Here is a 20,075-nt window from a genome sequence, read left to right as displayed (position 1 = left end):
TTTCCCCGCTAAAATGCAGCTTGAACAATACAGACCTCGAGCATCTTTAACAATTCATTGAAAAAGATGGCTCTTCGGTGGCTTTTGGGCAGTGTTGCTGCTGGTTTGTTTGTTTTGTCGGCTGAGGCAAAGATTCACGGTTCAAGCACTGAAGCTCGCGGTCTTCACCGTCTTTCCAAGAGAGCTGACGATGGACCACGTGCCGTCAACATCTCGGTGCCTGTCGATCATTTCCACAATGACACCCTCTACGAGCCTCACTCTGATGAAAAGTTTCCTCTGAGATACTGGTTCGACGCGCAGTACTACAAGGAAGGCGGTCCCGTCATCATCCTCGCGTCCGGTGAGACGAGCGGGGAAGATAGGCTGCCTTTCCTGGATCATGGCATTCTCAAGATGTTGGCCGAAGCGACGAATGGCATTGGAGTCATTCTCGAGCATCGATACTACGGCACCAGTTTCCCTGTTCCTGATCTCAAGACAAAGAACCTGCGCTTCCTTTCGACGGAGCAAGCCCTCGCCGACACGGCGTACTTCGCGGAGAATGTCAAGTTCCCTGGACTCGAGGAGCGAAACCTCACAGCAGCTTCAACGCCCTACATCATCTACGGAGGATCATACGCCGGCGCTTTTGCTGCGTTCGCGAGAAAGATTTACCCCGACCTTTTCTGGGGCGGCATCTCCTCATCCGGCGTGACCGAAGCCATCACCGACTACTGGGAGTACTTTGAGGCAGCCCGACTCTTTGCCCCCGGCGACTGTGCCAGCACGACGCAGAAGCTGACCCAAATCGTCGACAAGATCCTTCTCGGAAAGGACAAGGAGGAAAAGAAGAAGCTCAAGATTGCGTTTGGTCTTCAGGAGCTCAAAGATGATGACTTTGCCATGGCCATTAGTCGTGGCATTGGCGGTTTGCAGTCCAACAACTGGGATCCGGAGGAGGATGCGCCTGACTTTGGAATCTACTGTGGAAGCGTTTCTTCTGACAGCCTTCTGTATGCCAGTACCCGACATCTCATCCCCACTGTCCAGAAATGGGTTTCGACTTGTGGCTATCAAGCCGAGGCCAAGAGTCTCACCATCCGCTTCCTCAACTACATTGGCTACATCAGATCAGCCGTCAACACGGATCTTCAAGGTGGATGCCAGGATAAGACTGTCAACGAGTGCTACTCGATCCGAGGCTCGATCAATGAGACGGGCCTGAACCAAGGAATGATGCGAAGCTGGACCTACCAGACATGCACGCAGTAAGTCGAATGCCCTGCGTTCGGAATTACTACTAACATTCGTAGATGGGGTTACTTCCAAACAGGGTCGGGCACGCCAAAGGACCAGCTTCCACTCGTCTCTCGCCTGATTGACCTCAAATACACCACTATCCCCTGCCGTGAAGCCTTCAACATCACAACCCCACCAAACATCGACTCCATCAACAAACTCGGCGGTGTCAACTTCAGCTTCCCCCGCGTCGCCTTCATCGACGGAGAAGCAGACCCCTGGCGAGCCGCCACGCCCCACCGCATCGGCGTTCCCGAGAGAGAATCGACAGTCAGCGAGCCTTTTATCCTCATCGAGCATGGTGTTCATCATTGGGACGAGAATGGGCTTGACCCGAAGAGCGAGGCCTTTGACTTGCCTCCTCCGGCTGTTGCAAAGGCTCAGAAGGAGATTGTTGATTTTACAAAGGCTTGGTTGGAGGAGTGGGCTGCTGAGAAGAAGGCTGGGAATGATCTCTAGGGGGATCGGAACTCGGTTTTTTATTGATAAATGAGTCTACTCGACTAACGAATCATGCCACTACTGCCTCAAAGACACGTTTGCTGCCATTTGAAAGGGTTCTCTTGCCCTGGTATTCACTCAGAGTCACCATATGGCTTCACGCCCGCGAGCTTCAGCAGCTCATCCGTCAACTCGGGCTTCTCCCGTGGCTCACTCCTCCTCGTATCCAGCGTCCCATCCGGGAGCTTTGGCTTACTCGCCCGGATATTGATATTATCATGAGGCCAGTGCGTAGTCGCCAACCACTTGTCAAACGCCTCCTTCTTCTTCTCCAACGTCTCTGCGCTAGCAAGGTACGCAGGCGTGTACGAGACGTAGGTGATGGTCCTGATGGTGTTTCCCTCTGGAGTAGGTTCAGCGCCCCAGTGGATCAGTCTCGAATCCCAGATTATGAGATCTCCTGGTTCAGCGGTGACTTTGTGAGGTCTGTAGCCTTGATCTTCGAACCAGGCAATGTGGTCCTCGGTGAAAGTGTAAAAGTCTTTGCGCCTCCAGTCCGCCTTGGAGGTGTAATTGGCAAAGAAGTCCTCAACCACCTTGTGAGTCCCGGGGTAAACTGTAAGACCACCATCTTCAGGACCAGACTTGGAGAAGCAGGCAATGCCCTGGACGCATTGAAGACCCTGACGGTAGGGCGATTGATCAACGTGCGCCTGAGGTTGTCGCGGGACATGTCCAGGTCTCCTCGGCAGCGTAATATTCAACGCATCAAAAGAAACAAGCAACTCCCGCGTACCCCAAATCTTCTCAAAAACGTCAATAATACCTGGTTCAAGTCTGATATCCCACATGAACTTTTCATGCACAACGCCATAGTGGGTGAAAGCGTTGAAGTTGGAAATGTTTGGAAGATTGTCAGGAGTCCAAGTTGACCTGTCGGAGAGGTCGAGGGCGTCGTTGCCAAAGGACTTGAGCCAGTCAAAGGCGGCTCTTTGGTAGGCGAGGGCTTTTTCTTTGGGGATGACGTTGGGGACGACGGCGTAGCCGTTGTCGAGATAGTGTTGATACCAATCTGTCATGATGGACAAGTTCAAGTTGAGGGTATCAACTACGAATGAAACGAGCAATTCAACAGCGAGAGTTGTTTTATATAGAAGAATCAACGGCTACGCAAGACGAATAAGGTTATGTTGTTTAGGCCCCCAACGGCGCTATTTTGCGGCTGCAGACCACCAGGCTGAAGCCGTGCCTGATTTGCTACTTCGGATTCCAAGATCGCATTTACGTCAGACAAAACAAGCCACTCGTGACGACGTGCATTGCATCTACGAATGATTTCCACGGATCATGAGTCATAGTTAGCCCGAGTTGATAAAAGTGTGCAACCTTTGGAAAAATTTGCGATCATTCTTTGAAAAGATGTTCGAGATTGGGGGCCAAGGCGGCGAGATGAGTCAATCGGAAATGTCTTGGCGTAAAACAAACACGGGGTTTCGAGTCAGATTGCAGGGTTTTAGGATGTAAAACGTTTCCACTCTTCCTGGCTTATCGTTATCGTTCATATCTTGGAGCCGGTATCCGTCCGTGCCATTGACGGCGTTGCACGGAGAAGGCAGTAGTGAGTTGTACTCAGCCCTGGATGCACTTTCAAGGCAGCAACCAGCCTGATGATGCGACTGATATTTACCTAGTCTAGGATGAAATAGGTCTAAGGTTTTTACAAGACTGTAAAGGCACTCATCAAGGCTTTCTAATGATGCCTTTGTACTCTAATAGCAGTTGAACGAGGGGTTTTTCTCAAACTTCTCAAGATTTTCCTATTTGAACCATCACAACAACCTTCAGGGTGTACCATTTCTTCTGGCCTTGGGATAAAAATATATAAATGAGATGATGAATGATCTCTTTGAGGGCTCAAAACCAAGGTATCTAGAAGTCTTTACCTCGAGGATCGAGAAGTGCTAGGAAAAGCTGTCGTATTTCTTGGGATTTACCCTACAGGCACAAGAGTCCGCACAGGAGCTGATCAAGTTGACTGATTAACACTTCATCGATTCTAGGTACACAAAAATAAATATTTCTATTATTAAATAATCATAAGCTCGTAAATCTACTGGCCTGAAGCCCTTCTATGTAAATGATTTTGTGGTCGTAATCTTGAATATCATGAGAAACACCTCCTTTTCAACGTCCATGAAAATGCCTGGATCGTGATCATGTATGCCTCGCTTTTATGCAACAAAAAGAGCCCTCCCCTTTTGAATCATCAAGCCGCTTCGATGCGATAGTTGTCATCCATCAAAGGATCACAGACCAACGCTAAGGATGCAAGCGAGTCTTCGTTCACCGCCGTGATCTCCTCAAGGCGGAAGATATCATACCGCGTTTGTGTACCGGCTCCGTCTGGAGGCTCTCGCTTCGGTGCGCTCCTTATTCCCTTCCCAGCCAGCCTTCATCAGCCAAAAAGCTGCCATCGGAGGTGTCGTCAGCAAGCCTAGCACGCCTCCAAGGATTCCCTTGAAGGCTTGCGGCACCCACCGATCCTGATAAAGATAGTCACCGCCGGAGCGGACACCGAAAACGGTCAAGATACCGATACTAGGACCCCAGAGGAGGAGAAAGCCCACGACAGCAAGCATGAAGCCCCTAAGCGCCTGTTGAACTATCGAACTCAACACCAGGCCAATTTTAGACTTGGGTTCATCCTCAGGTGTCTCTTCAGACTTTGAGGGAGGGGAGGGAAGATAGAAGAGCCATCTGAGCCAGGGACTTGATGGCTCAGGGATGAAACCGATGGGTTGGACTGATCGGTTTGATAGGTCGTAGCTTACGAGGCCCATCTCGACGAACCAGGTGAGGATGCATTGGATGATGATTGTTACCGCTGCGTCTCCTGCAAGGGTGTTTGGTAGTTGAAAGAGTCGGATAGGATTCTTTGTTGTATCCTGCGTTGTGTACATGACTATTGGAGTTAGCATGTCATCAAACGCATTGAAGGTACAACTCACCATACGCTAGGGCAAAATTGACACCACCCGAAAGGATCATGGCCCCAATACCATCCAAGAAGAATAGATAGAACATCTGATGCCCAGTAAACACCGGGCTTGGCTCAAGCCTCCCCTTCTCCTCCTCCTCTTCCTCTGCGGCCCCTCCTGCATCTCTCTTTTCTCGGACAGGGTCTGCTTGCCCCTTGCGCGAGGAAGACCCCTGTCGAGTTTGAGACGACGACCCCGCCCGCGTCTCACGTTGCGCCGCGGCCTTGGGCATTGTCGCCACTTTTGTTTTGAGTGTGAGATGGGCGGAAATAAGAAGGATGACGGTATGTCAATTGGCGTTTGTGAGGATGTTAAGTGATTGTTGCGGTGGCTGAAAGATGTTTGCCAAGGTGTGGAAAAGGGGGGTTGGGAAATTGGACGAGAGAAGTTCATGCTGGGGCAAAAAATGCATGGACGTTGAGCAGCCGAAAAAGTCGCTAAGCACAGGCAGCCAATCTACTCCTCCCGCGGAAAAGAATCTAAGCGATTCTAAGGTGATTTTTCATTGTTGGGAATTGCCTCAAAAAAATCACACCATTTCCTTCCGTCAACTCCCGAGGGCAAGACGTCAGCAACACGAGACTTTTTATAAGAGTCTGAACTGCCGCTGTTTTACAGATTTCGTTTATCATGAGAGGTTTCGCAATATTGAAACTTTTAAGGGTTGACAGGTTTGATGTCCTTGTCGGCCGTAGCCGTCGTCTGTTTATGTGTGTTGTTTCTCACCGCTCTCGACACTCGGGGTTTCACATCATCTGTCAATGTCGCGACGGGAAAACATTTGTGTGTTGGAGGATTGAAACGTGAATATGTATCACTGCCACCGATTTATTGATTCCGAACTCTTGGGTCTTTGATGGATCTTGAAAATCTTCATGATGTAAAGGCGTTCATCTCAAGTCATCCTTTCTCCACGGCTTTCCAGGGGCAACACTCACCGTCTCATGGAAATTGATGCCATCCCAAAAGCAGGGGCCTCAAACAGGGTCGTCGTCAGGCGACGAAATCACAGTGGCACCCAAGGAACGAAAGTGTCCAGCGGAGAAATAGGCGCCGTCTAGGCACAGACGCCGCTCCAACAACCCCTGGAGTCAAACCCCTGTAATCATGGACCACATGGAGGGGGGGCGCTAAGGCAGGAACTGACAGTTGGTGAGTGGCTGGCCTCCCCACCTCCCGCAAGCCCATCTCCGTCCTATTCCAAGTTGAACCTCAAGGCCGTCATCCTCTGGACCCCTCTGTGCCCCAGTTTCAGGTACAGCGGCTCTCTTGACCAGATTCACCACCGCGAGGACTCGCCTCGCTTGGATAGTTGCCGCCGGCTACCTGGTCTGGACATGTCGCTTATGGGGATGCCGAGGCTCTTGGGATTCTTAGTCAAGTCTGACAAGTGGGTAGCATGAAGTTGAGGGATGAATTTCATGATTCGTGATGCTCTCAACAGTGAGTCCGTCAGTGAAGCTCTAGAAGCATTCTCTGCTCAGCCCACTCCAATTACCCTGATCAAACACCGATTCAGCACCATCTCCATTGATATCCCAGCAAGCCTAATGCACCGTGACCAAATCCAATCGGTCCCAAGATCTACCAGGATCTCAGCCCATTGGCAATGATGGACGTCAGCACCCACGCACGCTGAAACCTCTTGGCCACGACGATGCAACCCTCCCTCGCATACCCCTTGACGGCATATCGTTCCGAGCGGAATACCCCTGCAGTCCATCTTTTCCGCCAAGATTCGCCGCGGGAATCCATGAGGCTCTTGTCCATAGAGATAATGATCGAGATATAAGACCTGCAGTCCTCCCATTGTCACACTCTCTTCTTTCTCTTCAGGCTCATCCCAGAAGTCAACAAACATTCTCTTGCCCTTCCTTTGAGGCTTTTGCTTTCCTTGCACTCACTTTCTCTTCATTATACACTTCATTGACTGAAGTTGTTTCATTCATTCACTCAAACACGTAAACCGCCAGTCGGACCGTCACTCACTCCTTCCAAAAACCAATCTTTTGCACCTTCGCTCTCCCGGCCCCACCTACCTCCGAAAGACCCACTTTTTCAAAATGCCTTCCTTCACCCAAAAGACCCTCCTCACGGCCCTCGCCGGTGCCATCGGCGTCGCTGCCCACGGCCACGTCAACAACATTGTCATTAACGGTGCTGAGTACGCCGGTTACGACGTGTTCACTCTTCCCTACAGCAGCAACCCTCCTGTTGTTGTTGGCTGGTCGACCACTGCCACCGATAACGGCTTTGTCGCCCCCGATGCCTTCGGAACCGCCGATATCATCTGCCACAAGGATGCTAAGAACGCCAAGGGACACGCCAAGGTCGCTGCTGGTGACAGCATCTTCCTGCAGTGGGATACCTGGCCTGAGTCTCACAAGGGCCCTGTCATTGACTACCTCGCTTCTTGCGGCACCAGCGGCTGCGAGACCGTTGAGAAGGAGACCCTCAAGTTCTTCAAGATCAGCGAGAAGGGTCTGATTGACGGCTCTTCCTCCCCTGGCGAGTACGCCTCCGATGAGCTGATCAAGAACGGCAACGGCTGGCTGGTCAAGGTCCCCGAGACCATCAAGCCCGGCTTCTACGTTCTCCGACACGAGATCATCGCCCTCCACTCCGGTGGCCAGGAGAACGGTGCCCAGAACTACCCCCAGTGCTTCAACCTCGAGGTCACTGGCTCTGGTACTGAGCAGCCCGAGGGTACCCTGGGTACCGAGCTGTACAAGGCTGACGATGCCGGTATCCTCTTCAACATCTACACTCAGCTTAGCACCTACCCCATCCCCGGTCCCAAGCTGATTGCTGGTGCCTCCGCTGTCGAGCAGGGCACCTCCGCCGTTGCCAGCACCGCCACTCCCCTCACTGGCGGTGCTTCCGCTGCCGAGCCCACCGCTGACTCCGGTTCCGGCTCTGCCCAGCCCTCCTCGGCCCCCGCTGCTACCACCGCTGCCCCCGCTGCTGGTAACACTGAGGCCCCTGCTGCCACCCAGGCTCCCGCTGCCTCCGACGCTGCTCCCACCCCCATCTTCGTCTCTGCCACCACTGATGCTGCTGCCCAGCCTACCCAGGCTGCTCCCTCTTCCGGCTCTGATGGCAAGGGCTGCAAGAGCAAGCGCAGCAAGAAGGTCCGCCGCCACGCTCGCGACGTCAAGGCCCGCAACGTCGCTCCCATGATCAAGTACTAAGTGTACTACTCGGAGAAATCAACTCTCACGCAGAGCGTGTTTGTGTAAAAAGATTCCAACATTTTCTTGCAAGGATCGAAGCCACTCTGTCTTTTACCCCGAACGACGGGGAAGGGCAGGTTTGGAGTGGTTGTTGAATATTCTGTTGTATATATGTGACCTCGATGTCTTGTATAATAAAACCAATACGACCATTTGAGTCTCAATTTTCTGTCCATTGTTCTTAGTGAATGTGTTTCTCTACAAAAAGTTAGAGCTAACTGCGAGTTAAACCAGAGTCTCTGCTGATGTTCCATAGACTTGCTCATGATTCGACGAAAACACTGATCAGTATCGTAATGTTCCAGCATGTTCGTATAATCGTTGGCCGAGCTCTTCAGCACTGTATTCAAAGCCACATGTGCGGTTTGGGTCCTGAATCATGGCCTCTGACAGGTTGAAGAAACATACTTCATTTCTGGAATCGAACCTCGAATAGAGTTATAAGAATATGATAGAACTAAATACAGGCTAACAGCTATAAACTCATGAATCCGAGTCTGCACTCGTTTCATGTCCATATACCATGTCATTGATCATAGCAAACTCCTAATCCCGATGAGGATTATACTGGATAGGCCTGCAGACAAAGTTGTCAAACCGCATAAAGTTTTGCCCAGCGTTCTTCGACTGGGGACTCGCCGCGTAGATCCAGATCGTGTCCGTGTTGCCGGTGGCCGTGAACTGGATGTTGCCCGTCCACCAGCGGCCGGTGTCTGAGGGCCGGGCAGGCCAGTCCTCGTCGATCTTGTCGTCGTTCCACCACATGCGGAAGTAGGGCACGTACGTGCCGAGGTTGCCCTGCGAATCTCGGAGCTGGACTTCGTAGTACTTGTCAAAGTAGTACTCGTAGGTGCAGCTGAAGCGCACGCCCTTGCACGTCTTGGCGTCCTGCCAGAGTCTGATCTCAAGGTTGTTGTAGAGCTTGTCAGTCTCCAGGACGGTGCCGTGAGGGTCGCCGCCGCCAAGCGTGCGCTTGAAGAAGCGATACGCTGAAGTGACCGATTCATACCAGGGGGTATTCCTGTAGGGAATGTCCATGTTGCCGTCAGCGATGGGGATTGCGCAGGTCTGGGTAGCAGCGGCGCGGGCGGTCACAGTGGACTCGATGCCGATGGTGGAGGTGTAAGTGGATGTCTGGCCGTTCTTGACGGTGGTGACGGTTGTCGCCTTGGTGGTGGAGATGATACCGATTGTGGATGTGGCCTCCAGAGACACGGTGGTCGTGGCGTCGGTGAAGATGGTGGCAGTGTATGTGAACTTGTTGATATCCGTCACAAGAACAGGCTTTGTCTGCGTGAGGACGGCATTGACGGTTTCGTCGGCGGTAGACAAAGCTGTGGAAGTGACATCAACTGTAGTCTCAACGGTCGAAGTAAACAGAGAGGTCGATGTCGCTTCAACCTCGATGGTATGACCGACGGGATGGATCTTGGTCTGGATGTCCAAGAGCTGCTCAGTCCGAGTGATCTCAACCCACGTGTATCCAGTCTTGATACCCTTGAGGGTGATGTGATCGGTGACAGAGACCTCGTCAGTGACATCAGTCACATACGAGTTGGTGGTGAAGTAGGTGACGGTGGTCTCATCCACGGGCGTCGAGTAAACAGTGGCGAGAACGTCCTCGGTCACTGTCTGCTTGCCAAAGCTAGTGGTGCCATCGACAACCACCGTGTGGGTGGAAGTCTTGCCCTGGGTGACGGTGACAATGTTAGCGACCGTAACCGTAATGGTCTCCCCGTAGACAGTTCCAACAGCAGTGGACTGGCCCACGACGGTGGTGTAATCGGTCCTTGTCTCGACAGCAGCACTGCCCGAAACATCCTCATAGACGGTGCGCGTAGAGAGGGGGAAAGTGACGATGCATGAGCAGGCGCTTCGGAAGTGGATCTCGCCAAACTGATCGAGCCAGCCTTGCTCGGGGCTGCTTTCGCCACGGGCATCGAGACCGGGTGTAGGAAGCGAACGCTTCTGCTGCCACCAGGGGAAGACGTGCTCGGTGTAGTCGACGGTAGTGACGGTGCGAGTGTTGGTGTAGGTAGAGACTTGGAAAGTTAGCGTGGATTGAAGAACAGGAGATGATGACTTACAATACTCGGTGGTCCAGTCGTTGGTGGAGGCGGTGCTCGTCGACACGTCCGTCTCGGTTGATGTAAACACAGTCTTGAAGGAGGTTCCAGTGTTTGTCGAAACCTCGAATGTCGTCGTCGTCACAGTCGTCGAAGTTGTATCCGTGGACTCGATCGTAAGAGTGGAAGTCGGCACAGTGACGACGTCTGTGGAGGTGTACTGAGTGTGCGTGCGCGTCGACGGGACGGAGTGGATGACAAAGGTACGCGACTCTGTAACAACGAGAGTAGCGCCGGGGGCGACCTTGACGTAGGTGCCAGTGGTAACGTAGTCGGTGGTTGTCGTGAGGATGGTCTCGACGCTGGTCGATGTCTCCGTGACGACGTCGACGGATGTAGATGTCGTGATATACTCGGTGGCGGTGTATTCGACAGAGGTCTCCGTCTCTACCTCGATAGTGACAGTCCTGATGCGCGTGGAGCCGACGTGGTCGACCTCGGTCTTCTCGATCGTGCGGATCGAGGCAGGGGCAACAAGCGTAGTCGTACCGACAGTGCGCTGAACCGTCTCGGCATCAACAACAACGCTATCGCTGTTTCGAACAGTCTCGGTGATAACTTCCTCAGAGGCTGTCACGTAGACGGTAGAGGGCTCGGCGCTGACAGTCACGATATCTTCATCGTAATACTCCGTCTTTGTGACGACTTCATTATCTGTCTGGGTGATGGTCACGACAACCGTCTCGGCCGAGGCAGAGTTTGTGCCAGAAACGGTGGTGACAGGCTGAAGGGCTGAGGTACAGACACCCTCGGCATACTCCTTGTGGGCGTTGAAGATGACGATGAGAGGGTCATTCTTCCACTGAGAGACCTGGCCTACCACAAGTTAGTCAAGATCCAGCTTCATGCGCTTCAAAGAACTCACAGTAAGCAGTGGGACCCGATGGAATACAAACAGCAGCGAAAGCACTCAAAGAATTGAGTGCCTCCGCCAGGAAAAGCGAGCGGACAAGACGGCGAGCCATCTTTAGACGTTCAACGGCCAAGCTTCAACGAGCGATCGAGAGGGAAAAAAAAAGCCACAAGCCCAAACGTCCGCCTAGCGGATGGGGGGGAATAGAGCGCCTTTATTTCCCATGCAGCCATTTAACCCTCTTCCCCGACTTTCCCGAGCATTTCGTTCTAGACTGGGACCTTTGGTCTGACATGTTGGCTCTACCGTCTAAACTATTGAAAACCCACCGGAGCTGAAAAAAAGCAGAGCAGACGGTTGACAGCGAGAGGAACGGGGTCCTGACAGGGGTGCCCCTGGGATCGCCAGGGGCGCTTGTGGCCTGGAAGGGCTTAGTCGGCGGCGAATGCGAGGGACTATCGATTTCGAGATCGCGTAGTTTTTAGATCTAGAGTCAATATGGCAAGGATGTCAGGGTTCGTGAAAGGCATCACACGATGGTTAGAGGAGGATCGACGAGTGGGAGGATGCGAGAAGCTGAGGTTTGTGGCAAGATGCTGCGAGGTGACCTGGCTGATATTGAACTAGTCTTCCAGCCTTGGTAGTTGAAGCCCAAGATCAAGACCAACGAGGTTATACCCTCTACCTCTTTCGTGTTCAATATTCCCCGTGGCGTCGCCGGGGCTTCGGGCTTTATGCTTAATTGAGGCTTCTGGCGCTTCGCTCACGGATTTAAGGCGTTGATGGGTTGGTGGCTTGATCGTTGAAGCCCCTAAAGGGCGCCGTTTATCCGTCAAAGACTTGGCGTGGACCTTACGAAGATGCAAGAGAGATGGGAAACGTCGTTGGAGATAACAATTAGTGCTATTGTATTGCTGCACGGTTTGCGTCTACTAACAAAGAGAATGTACGGGTATCTCGACTGTGAAAAACATGCCCGCCAACGCCAACAAACAATCATGCCCAACCAAGCCACTCCTACTCCCTGACCGTGTTCCTCATCGGCCGTGTTGCTCCCTGACCCTTACATCCGCTTCGGGTTCAGATACGACATCGTCTCCTGGTAAGCCCGCACTATGGATGTGCCCATGGCCTCAAAGATGGTCCAGATCCGGTGCGGAATATACTGGATCAACCACAGAATGCCAGCGCCCATATACCAAATGCACTTGCCCAGGGTACCAAACAACGCCTTTAGCATGTCGTAAGTCATCTGCCCGAACGACATGATGAACGCGCCGATGGCCTTGGGTGTGTCGACAAAGATGGCGCGGGCGAGGAAGCAGAAGCCATCCCAGATATCCTGGAGCGTGATGTTGCGGAAGAAGGATACAACGGCCATGATGGCTGTGTGTAGGAGGGAGAGCAGGCGTGAAAAGACATCGATGATGGCTTCGCCTATGCGCTTGAAGCCTCGACCGATCCATTTGAGGAAGACCATGACGGCGCCAGGGATCTTCTTGATCGTCTTCCAGATGGCGATGGCGATGGCCTTCAGAATGGGTGGAATCTCCTTGATGCCCTTCCAGACGGCCTTGCCACAGCGCTTGATGTTGCCAGGTAGTTCAACAACCTCCTTCACGATCTTGGCAGGCAATTCTTTCGCCATACGCTTGCAAGCGGCAGCCATCCGATGTCGGCGTTTCCAGATCCCCTTGCCGACTTCCTTGGGTAGTTCGTACACGAGCAGGACGGGGAAATCCCAAAAGAGGACCTTGAGGAAGTGACCGAGACGCTTCCATGCGCGACGAATCCTCTCCATCTGTTTGTGATGCGCCGTCTTCCAACGGAGCCATGCGCCACCGCGACGAGCGGGGAGGAAGTCGACAATCTCGCGATGACCGTTGATGGCAGCTAGACGGAGAGCGATGGCACCATCGGGCGCGATCAAACTATCGTCGGCTCCGTAGTCCTTCATGAGAACCTTGACCAATGCCAAGTGACCTCGTTCGGCGGCAAGCATCAGCGGTGTTCGCTCGGGTCGGTCGTCATCGCTCAGGGTCTTCGAGGTATCGGGGCGTCCAAAGGCATTGACTGTTGCGCCGAGTGCGACAAGCCGGCTCACCATGGGCGTTCTGCCTGCGCGCACGGCAGCGAGGAGGGGAGTCTCGTGAACGCGACTCGTCGTATCTGGAGAAACCCATCCGCGCGATATAAACTCGGCAACAAGATCATCGTGGCCGTTTTCGATCGAGGTGAAGAAGGAGTTGACGATATCCCTCTCGAGACGATATGCTTCATGGTAGCTCGTCCAGTCTGAATCGGAGGTCAGGCGCTGGAGATTCGTAGTTTTCGCGATGGGCGAATGGAGGATGGGAAACTCGACGGCGGACGCGCGCTCGATTCTATTCAGGAGGTCGCCATCGTCGGTGGCAGAGTACGTCGGAACTGGAAGATCCGACTCGTGTGGAGGAGGAGGAGTTGACATGGATGACAAGGAGGCCATAGAATGCGGGGATGGAAAAATACGATGCTGGCAGAATAATCCAAAATCACAGTTGACGAATGGAAAGGGGTGGATTGTTCCTCGAGGGGAGGAAAGAGGCAAGTTTTGAAGCCATCGTAACTGTCGGTGGCTGACCTCAAGGCGTCCTTTGGCGTTCAGATATCATGGCGTCGGGCTGTGTGAGTGGCCAGGCAGCGCCCAAAAGCGTGAAGTCATCTCCGTTGGAAATGGGAGCTGAGGGCTCAGCCACCACCAGCAGGGGCGTTTAGCGGTTCAGGTGGTTGCATTCAGGCGGCGAGTTGCTGGAAGGGGCCTGAGAGAGTTACTAGCGTAGGCTGTTTGGAGGGCGCCTGGTGCTGCACAGCCACGAGAGAGCGATAAGGCTGAGGTGGACTCGGATGCATCAGAGCGATAAGATGACATTGTCCGAGTTTGGCTGCATAAAACGGCATAAGGCGCATAAAATCTTAGCATTGAGATCCTGAGTTCAGGTCATCCTAAGTCTTAGGATTCCCGAGGAACATTAGCATCTTCTCTGTGTTTTTCCCACAATTTGATTATCTTCTTCACCACTCTCTCACTATCTTCTCACCCGCACTTCTTTGCTCAAAAACCGCGAAACAAAAACATGCCTTAGAACACAGCTGGTAACCCAAGCAGCGGCAACGCTAAGCCCAACGCGGGTAGGGAATCCCCTCGAGCTCCCGCCCAACCCCGGCTCGACCCCATCGCAGAGGCGAAGTTGCTTGAGCGGTACTACAAGTTCATCAGTGAGCTCAAAAGACTCTACTTTCATCAGGCACAGTCGGTTGACGTTTGTCCAGGCCAGACCTTGGGGCACCCACCCATGGGCCTCGCACGTGACTATAATTGTCTTTGTTGCGAGCCTGAACCTCCTGGCGTGTCTGTGTTTAGTCTGGGGCCTTTCTTGTGGTGGTTGTCGCTGGGTATGCAGTACTGACAATAATAGAGATCACCACGAACCAAGGCCACAGAAGTCCCCCTCCTGTCCTTTATGTCGATGTTGATTTGCGACGAATTGTATTGTTTATTCTCGGCTACCCTACGCCTCCACCCTCACCCTCATTGTTGTTGGACGAGATGCAGTACCAACCCGTTCATTTGGATCGCCTTCTGGATAAAAGGTCATGGCTGACTTATGGAAGATGGCAAAGGTATCATTTTAGAGGTTGTCTGTTCTCAATCGGAATAGTATGCAGTGAAATCAGCGATCCAATCGCACTCGACTTTGTGTCTGGCAACACAGCCATGCTTTGACTCCTCCCCACCCACCTACCTACCTAGTCTAGGTATTGTAGATTCTGGTCTACTGACAGCTTGTGATAGGTAACAAGACTTGATGGTTAGTTATCAACTAATAAGCAAACGAGATACCAATGCCAACGATAATCGTCAGAATCAGCCCCGATCGGCGACGAGCACGTTATGGCACCCTCTTCTCCCACAACTCACCGGCTGCGGACCCATTTCTGAAGCCCGTCCCGACCAACCCTCCATCGACAAACATGTCTCCCCTGATAAGTCGCTCTGGGCTATAATGGCAACATCTGCACTATCCATTCTCAAGACACATCTTCCCCATCTGACTCATCCACTCGCTGTTCAACTTACCCCAAAGACGTCAGATTGCCCCACCTTGACGACACTTGAAGCCTCCATCACGACTACGGATTTGTCATCCCCAAGACGCCTATACTCGGCTCCCACCGCCGACTTGATCTCACTCAAAGGCCGCATTGATCCCGGTTGATCTAGATTCGATCTTTCATCTGTCCAGATCCGCGACCATGACGCTTATCAAGACCCTCACCAACAAGACCCTCAAGGGTCACAAGGCCGTCATCTTCACGACTGTGCCCGCGCCGCAGTCGCAGCTCGACCGCATCCAGAAGCAGTTTCCTGATCTAAAGATTGTAACTCGTCTTCAGCCATGGGGCGCTCCTCTCGACCCGGACTTTACGGAGGAGGAGTGGAAGGATACGACTGTGCTGTTGACTGCCACCATTTTGCCCACCAGGGAACAGGCGCCTCATCTTCAATATGTTCAGTTGACCAGTGCGGGCGCGAACCATATTGTTGATAGGCCCCTCTTTTCGGGGACGAATATCCCATTTTCCACTGCCAATGGAGTCCATGGGTAGGCGACCCTCAATTGCAGCACCCTGACGGAAACTGATCCCTGGCAGGCCTCAGATCGCTGAGTGGATCGTCAGCACTTTCCTGACGTTCCAGCATTACCGTAAGCATATTGCAGCCTCAATTTTGAGATCGAGAACTAATGTTCTTTCACAGTCAAGGACTACTGGAAGCTCCAGGAGGAGGCCAAGTGGAAGAGACTCCACCAGAACCCTGAAGATGCCGAAGACACTGTCGGCAAGCGGATGTATGACAACCCCCCTTGCCCACTGAACTGAACTAACCATCTCGCAGAGGCATTCTGGGCTACGGCAGTATTGGCCGTCAAACCGCCCGCGTGGCCAAGGCCCTGGGCATGGACGTTCACGCCTACACCCTTCATCCTCGTCCAACCCCCGAGTCGCGCAGGGACGACTCGTACTCACCCGAAGGACTCGGTGACCCTGAGGGAAAGTTCCCTAGCAAGTGGTTCTCTGGCGGTTCCAAGGAAGACATCCACGCTTTCCTAGGCTCTGACCTCGACCTCCTTGTTATCGCCACGCCCCTCACAGCAAAGACGAAGAACCTGATCGCCAAGCCCGAGTTCCAAGTCCTCAGAAAGAAGAGGACTTTTGTCACCAACATCGCCCGTGGGCCCATCGTCAACACTGATGATTTGATCGAGGCGCTCAACACGGGTGTTATTCGGGGTGCTGCGTTGGATGTCACGGACCCGGAGCCTCTGCCTGATGGTCATCCTCTTTGGAGTGCCAAGAACATCACCATTACTCCTCACATCAGCGCTGCATCAGCGGCGTATTACTATAGACTTTTGGATATTTTCAGATTGAATCTTGAGAGGTTGAGTCAAGGGAGGGAGGATCTGATTAACAAGGTCAACCGCAAGGAGGGATACTGAGGGCAAGTCTTTAAGAAAGGGCATACAAAAAGAACATGGGGTATGATTTTAGTCACTATAAGGGTTCGAAATGTATTTCTGCCTCTTGCTCACCGTGTGCAATCTATCGCCTACCCTTAGCGCTATCGTCTATTCATCCAAGCCAACTCGTTTCTATCCGCTGTTGAAAAATCCGTACTATGAACCTTGTTCCCCTGCCCTTGGGACAACAAGCGGCCAGGGTGAAAAATAAGAAACGCCACCATAACCCCAAGCATGAGCGACGCATCCATCACATACAACATGGCCTCGTTCTCGCTGATGAAGCCGTGGAAACCCTGGACAAACTCGATGGCCCTGACCAGGTTGCGTATCCAGATGGCGATGACGGAAACACCCAGCATCCAGACGTAGGGCTTCCAAATCCCAGCGAACAGGGTCTCCTGGCATGCCTTGTTGTAGAACCTGCAAACCAGGTAAAAGTATATCGCCAACACAAAGAGTTGGAACAATAGGCCTCCAAGGACGACTTTATCTCCGATCTTCATGATCTTGATGCTGCCTGTAACTTGTACTAGCGAGCCTCCAATTTGTGTGCAGAATGCGATAATGTCGGTCAAGATGAACAGGGAAGTCGGACTGCATTTTCGCTTCGGTTGGCCAAGGAGGACTTGTTTGTATCTTCCGAGTGTGACATAGAGCGTGGCGCAAATAAAGACGGGGGCGACGAGGATGAGCATGAGCTGGAGCATGAAGGGCTTAGGGGAATTTGGGTTGCTGCCGGCCCAGGCTCTGCCATAGTAACCGAATGTTTCACCTGCAGATAATCAGAGACGGTTTTGTCGTGTAAGTGGATCAAGACTCACAGATGCCACCCAGCACCATTGGGATGAAGTAGTTGGTCTTGTAACGCTTAACGCCGGCGATATGAATTATCGTAACAACAGCAAAGAGGGCCATAAAGATGAAACCAGCCGCTTTGGAGGGCGTATAAGGATAGTACAGGACCTTGCCATCCTCAAATTGAACGAGACCCATCTTGTCGTTGGTCTTGAAGGAGGAAGTCTTGGCTAGCGAAGGAAAACAAGGAAAGTCTGCCAACAGAGCGACACGACGAGGTTTTATTCCGCAAGTAACATATGTCGTCGGTGCTATTTTGAATGGGACTGACCTTAAGACAGCCAATTGCCTGTTTTACGGGTTCGATACGTTTAATGTTGTCGCAAGTGAAGCGCAGGGACCCAGAACCGCGTGTCAGGCGAAGCGTGATTGGCAACACTCTCAAGTATAAATACGAAAATTAAAATACGAAAGCGCAAATTATGCCACCACCTAGCGCTTGGATCTTCGCTGGCGGAACATGTGGCGTCGGCAATCGCTGCTAGGGTTGATTGTCTTGCTTCGAGTTATGCTTTCATTCTCGTTGTCGGATTGGCCAGGTTTCTCAAGCACAGGCTACAGGCGAGCACATTCAGGAATCTCAAGGTGCAAAAGTACAAAGTAGAGAGCACAGGCACCGTAAACTTTTTCTCAACTGTGTCTTTACCTAACTCTAACTAAAGATCCTGACATGCTGGTACTACGAATAGGCAGTAATGTGTCAACATGTCGAGAGATATTTGTTAATCATCTTCTTAAATATTCAGTTACTCCTCCAATAGTCATATAACATCATGGTCATGGACTCACGGTCCGGGAGCAGTTCTACTTCCGAGGGGTTTCTTTTCCCCGCCTTGCGCGATTACCCATCACATCCCGTTTCGACGCCGATCTCGGCAACTACCAAGACTCACCGAATTCAACAACATGACGCTGCGACTTCGAATTGCCACAGAGAGCGATCTCGACGCTGTCGCTGACGTTGCGACGGCATCATTCAACCCAGAAACTGATGCCATCTCAGCTCATCTCTTCCCGCCTCACCTGAAGCCCGAGGGAGAGGCGTATGCCCATGCAGCAAGACCGTGGAGGCTTGCGCGAAAAACTGATAGGTTTCATTCCAAACGGACTATCTTGATAGTTGCGGTTGATGAGGCACTATCCGGCAAAGTCGTAGGCTTCGCACTTTGGGAGAAGCCAGTACGAGGCGAGGAACATGTAAAGCAAGAGGCTGCACCCATCAAACCTCCTTGCGCAACACTCGACCATGCCGCCTTTGATGAAATGAAGAGAGTTCTCGGCGAAGATCACTCAAAGCGATTTGGAGAAAAAGGATCTCACGACGTGTGGCGTGAGTTCTCAATTTCCCAACCTCCAGCCTAGCACAAACTAACTGACCATTATAGATCTCGAAATGCTTGGAGTTGACCCCAGCCAACAACGAAGAGGCATTGGTAAAATGCTGTTACAAGGGGCCTTTGCAGAAGCCGACAAGTTTGGGGAAGAATGTTACCTGGTTGCTACGCCCGCGGGACTTCCGCTATATCGAGGGGCTGGATTTGAGGAGGTTGGTGTGCTGAAGTTGTTTGGTGTTCCGCATACATCAATGATCAGGAAGAGCCAGAAGATCAAACCTGTGGATAGCTAAAAGGGACTGATGGTGATGGCGGCTAGCTTCGCCAACCTTGCTTCATGGCGGCTCCTCTTCCTCGGCAGACAAACTTAAACGCCATTTTCGGCCCATCTGAGATGGTAGATCAGATACAAGTAAAGATGACACGTTTTTCCGTGATCAAATAGAGATAAAAGACTTTCCGCCCTCCTCGTAACCTGCCTGTTCCCAATAAACACCGAACGCCCTTGTACAACACAGCAGCAATGTTCTGGTGCAAGCTCCCTTTCGAGCTCCGATATGATATTCTGACTCGTCTTGCCGAGGCTGAATCTCACAATGGAAAATGTCTTACTGGGCATGCGATGGTTGCTTCAGAATGGCAATCAATCTTTGAAAAGGTTACATTCAAAAACCTCCGTATCAAGGCATCCGAGCTAGAATCTTTTCAAGCCATGTTTCGAGTGAAACAAAGAAGAGCATACCTACGGGAAATCTGCCTGGCACTAGAACTCCCTCAGCACCGCCATTTACGAAAACCTATGTTCGGCCGCACAAGTCAAGATCGCGCTATAGGCCAGATGGTTATCATCACCAGACGAGGAGCCGGCGCGAATCCACCCCTGCGGGGTCTGGAACGTCAACAGAAACAGAACAACGTCGCCTTCACGGAGGCTATATGTGCCCTATTTGGCCAACTAGCCACCTGGAGAAGAGATGACGTCCACCGTGAGGGCATAGCTTTGGAGATTATTGCAGACTCCATGAGCTACTGGCAGAAGACTGTGGCAAAGGTCCAGAGACGCACCAACCCTGTGGTCATATATGTCGGTGATGGATGGGAATTCCAACCCACGACTATCCCCCCTTGGATGTGGGAAAAGTGCCTTGACGCTGCCAAGTCCGACTTTCACTTTTCACTTGAACTGGACTCTCAAGATTCCCGTCGCCTACCAAGAGTGCAAGCCATCACCAGCCTTCTCATCTCACAAAGGAGTGTCTGCCACTTTGAGCCTGGAGGAATAACCGAAATCATACGCTGCCTCCCAGCTCTCACGGCGTTTAATTGGGAGGTCAGACGGCGTGCACACTG

At 52.3% G+C, this 20,075-nt stretch overlaps 8 protein-coding genes and 1 pseudogene across 9 annotated transcripts, besides 1 other annotated feature; 4 read left to right on the top strand and 5 right to left on the bottom strand.

Moving 5' to 3' along the window:
- Positions 1-42: 42 nt before the first annotated feature.
- On the top strand, positions 43-1,740 carry NCS54_00319700 (Hypothetical protein; the record flags this gene model as incomplete). Its single annotated transcript, XM_053148778.1, has 2 exons — positions 43-1,250; positions 1,296-1,740. Exons 1-2 carry the CDS (start codon positions 67-69, stop codon positions 1,738-1,740), a joined length of 1,629 nt encoding a protein of 542 aa, XP_053004753.1. The 5' UTR covers positions 43-66.
- Positions 1,741-1,856: 116 nt separating this feature from the next.
- Positions 1,857-2,801, bottom strand: NCS54_00319600 (Hypothetical protein; the record flags this gene model as incomplete). The annotated part of the gene is made up of 1 exon (XM_053148777.1): positions 1,857-2,801. One exon carries the CDS (start codon positions 2,799-2,801, stop codon positions 1,857-1,859), a length of 945 nt encoding a protein of 314 aa, XP_053004752.1.
- A 1,296-nt stretch (positions 2,802-4,097) lies between these two features.
- NCS54_00319500 (Hypothetical protein) lies at positions 4,098-5,025 on the bottom strand (the record flags this gene model as incomplete). Its single annotated transcript, XM_053148776.1, has 2 exons — positions 4,731-5,025; positions 4,098-4,684 (listed from the first exon to the last, which is right to left on the bottom strand). The coding sequence occupies exons 1-2, from the start codon at positions 4,990-4,992 to the stop codon at positions 4,098-4,100; spliced, it is 849 nt and encodes a 282-aa protein (XP_053004751.1). The 5' UTR covers positions 4,993-5,025.
- Positions 5,026-6,823: 1,798 nt separating this feature from the next.
- On the top strand, positions 6,824-7,951 carry NCS54_00319400 (Hypothetical protein; the record flags this gene model as incomplete). Its single annotated transcript, XM_053148775.1, has 1 exon — positions 6,824-7,951. One exon carries the CDS (start codon positions 6,824-6,826, stop codon positions 7,949-7,951), a length of 1,128 nt encoding a protein of 375 aa, XP_053004750.1.
- A 588-nt stretch (positions 7,952-8,539) lies between these two features.
- Positions 8,540-11,084, bottom strand: NCS54_00319300 (Hypothetical protein; the record flags this gene model as incomplete). The annotated part of the gene is made up of 3 exons (XM_053148774.1): positions 8,540-10,035; positions 10,081-10,935; positions 10,985-11,084. The coding sequence occupies 3 exons, from the start codon at positions 11,082-11,084 to the stop codon at positions 8,540-8,542; spliced, it is 2,451 nt and encodes an 816-aa protein (XP_053004749.1).
- Positions 11,085-12,035: 951 nt separating this feature from the next.
- Positions 12,036-13,457, bottom strand: NCS54_00319200 (Hypothetical protein; the record flags this gene model as incomplete). The annotated part of the gene is made up of 1 exon (XM_053148773.1): positions 12,036-13,457. One exon carries the CDS (start codon positions 13,455-13,457, stop codon positions 12,036-12,038), a length of 1,422 nt encoding a protein of 473 aa, XP_053004748.1.
- A 1,799-nt stretch (positions 13,458-15,256) lies between these two features.
- NCS54_00319100 lies at positions 15,257-16,512 on the top strand (annotated as a pseudogene). Its single transcript has 4 exons — positions 15,257-15,615; positions 15,665-15,717; positions 15,771-15,861; positions 15,909-16,512.
- Positions 15,257-16,512: a sequence feature.
- Positions 16,513-16,634: 122 nt separating this feature from the next.
- Positions 16,635-17,529, bottom strand: NCS54_00319000 (Hypothetical protein; the record flags this gene model as incomplete). Its single annotated transcript, XM_053148772.1, has 2 exons — positions 16,635-17,308; positions 17,358-17,529. The coding sequence occupies 2 exons, from the start codon at positions 17,527-17,529 to the stop codon at positions 16,635-16,637; spliced, it is 846 nt and encodes a 281-aa protein (XP_053004747.1).
- Positions 17,530-18,297: 768 nt separating this feature from the next.
- NCS54_00318900 (N-acetyltransferase domain-containing protein) lies at positions 18,298-19,018 on the top strand (the record flags this gene model as incomplete). Its single annotated transcript, XM_053148771.1, has 2 exons — positions 18,298-18,721; positions 18,777-19,018. The coding sequence occupies 2 exons, from the start codon at positions 18,298-18,300 to the stop codon at positions 19,016-19,018; spliced, it is 666 nt and encodes a 221-aa protein (XP_053004746.1).
- Between the last annotated feature and the right edge of the window lie 1,057 nt (positions 19,019-20,075).

This window comes from Fusarium falciforme, chromosome 2 (assembly GCF_026873545.1).
Source record: "Fusarium falciforme chromosome 2, complete sequence".
Taxonomy (NCBI): Eukaryota; Fungi; Ascomycota; class Sordariomycetes; order Hypocreales; family Nectriaceae; genus Fusarium; species Fusarium falciforme.
This window is presented reverse-complemented; position numbering and strand designations above follow the sequence as displayed.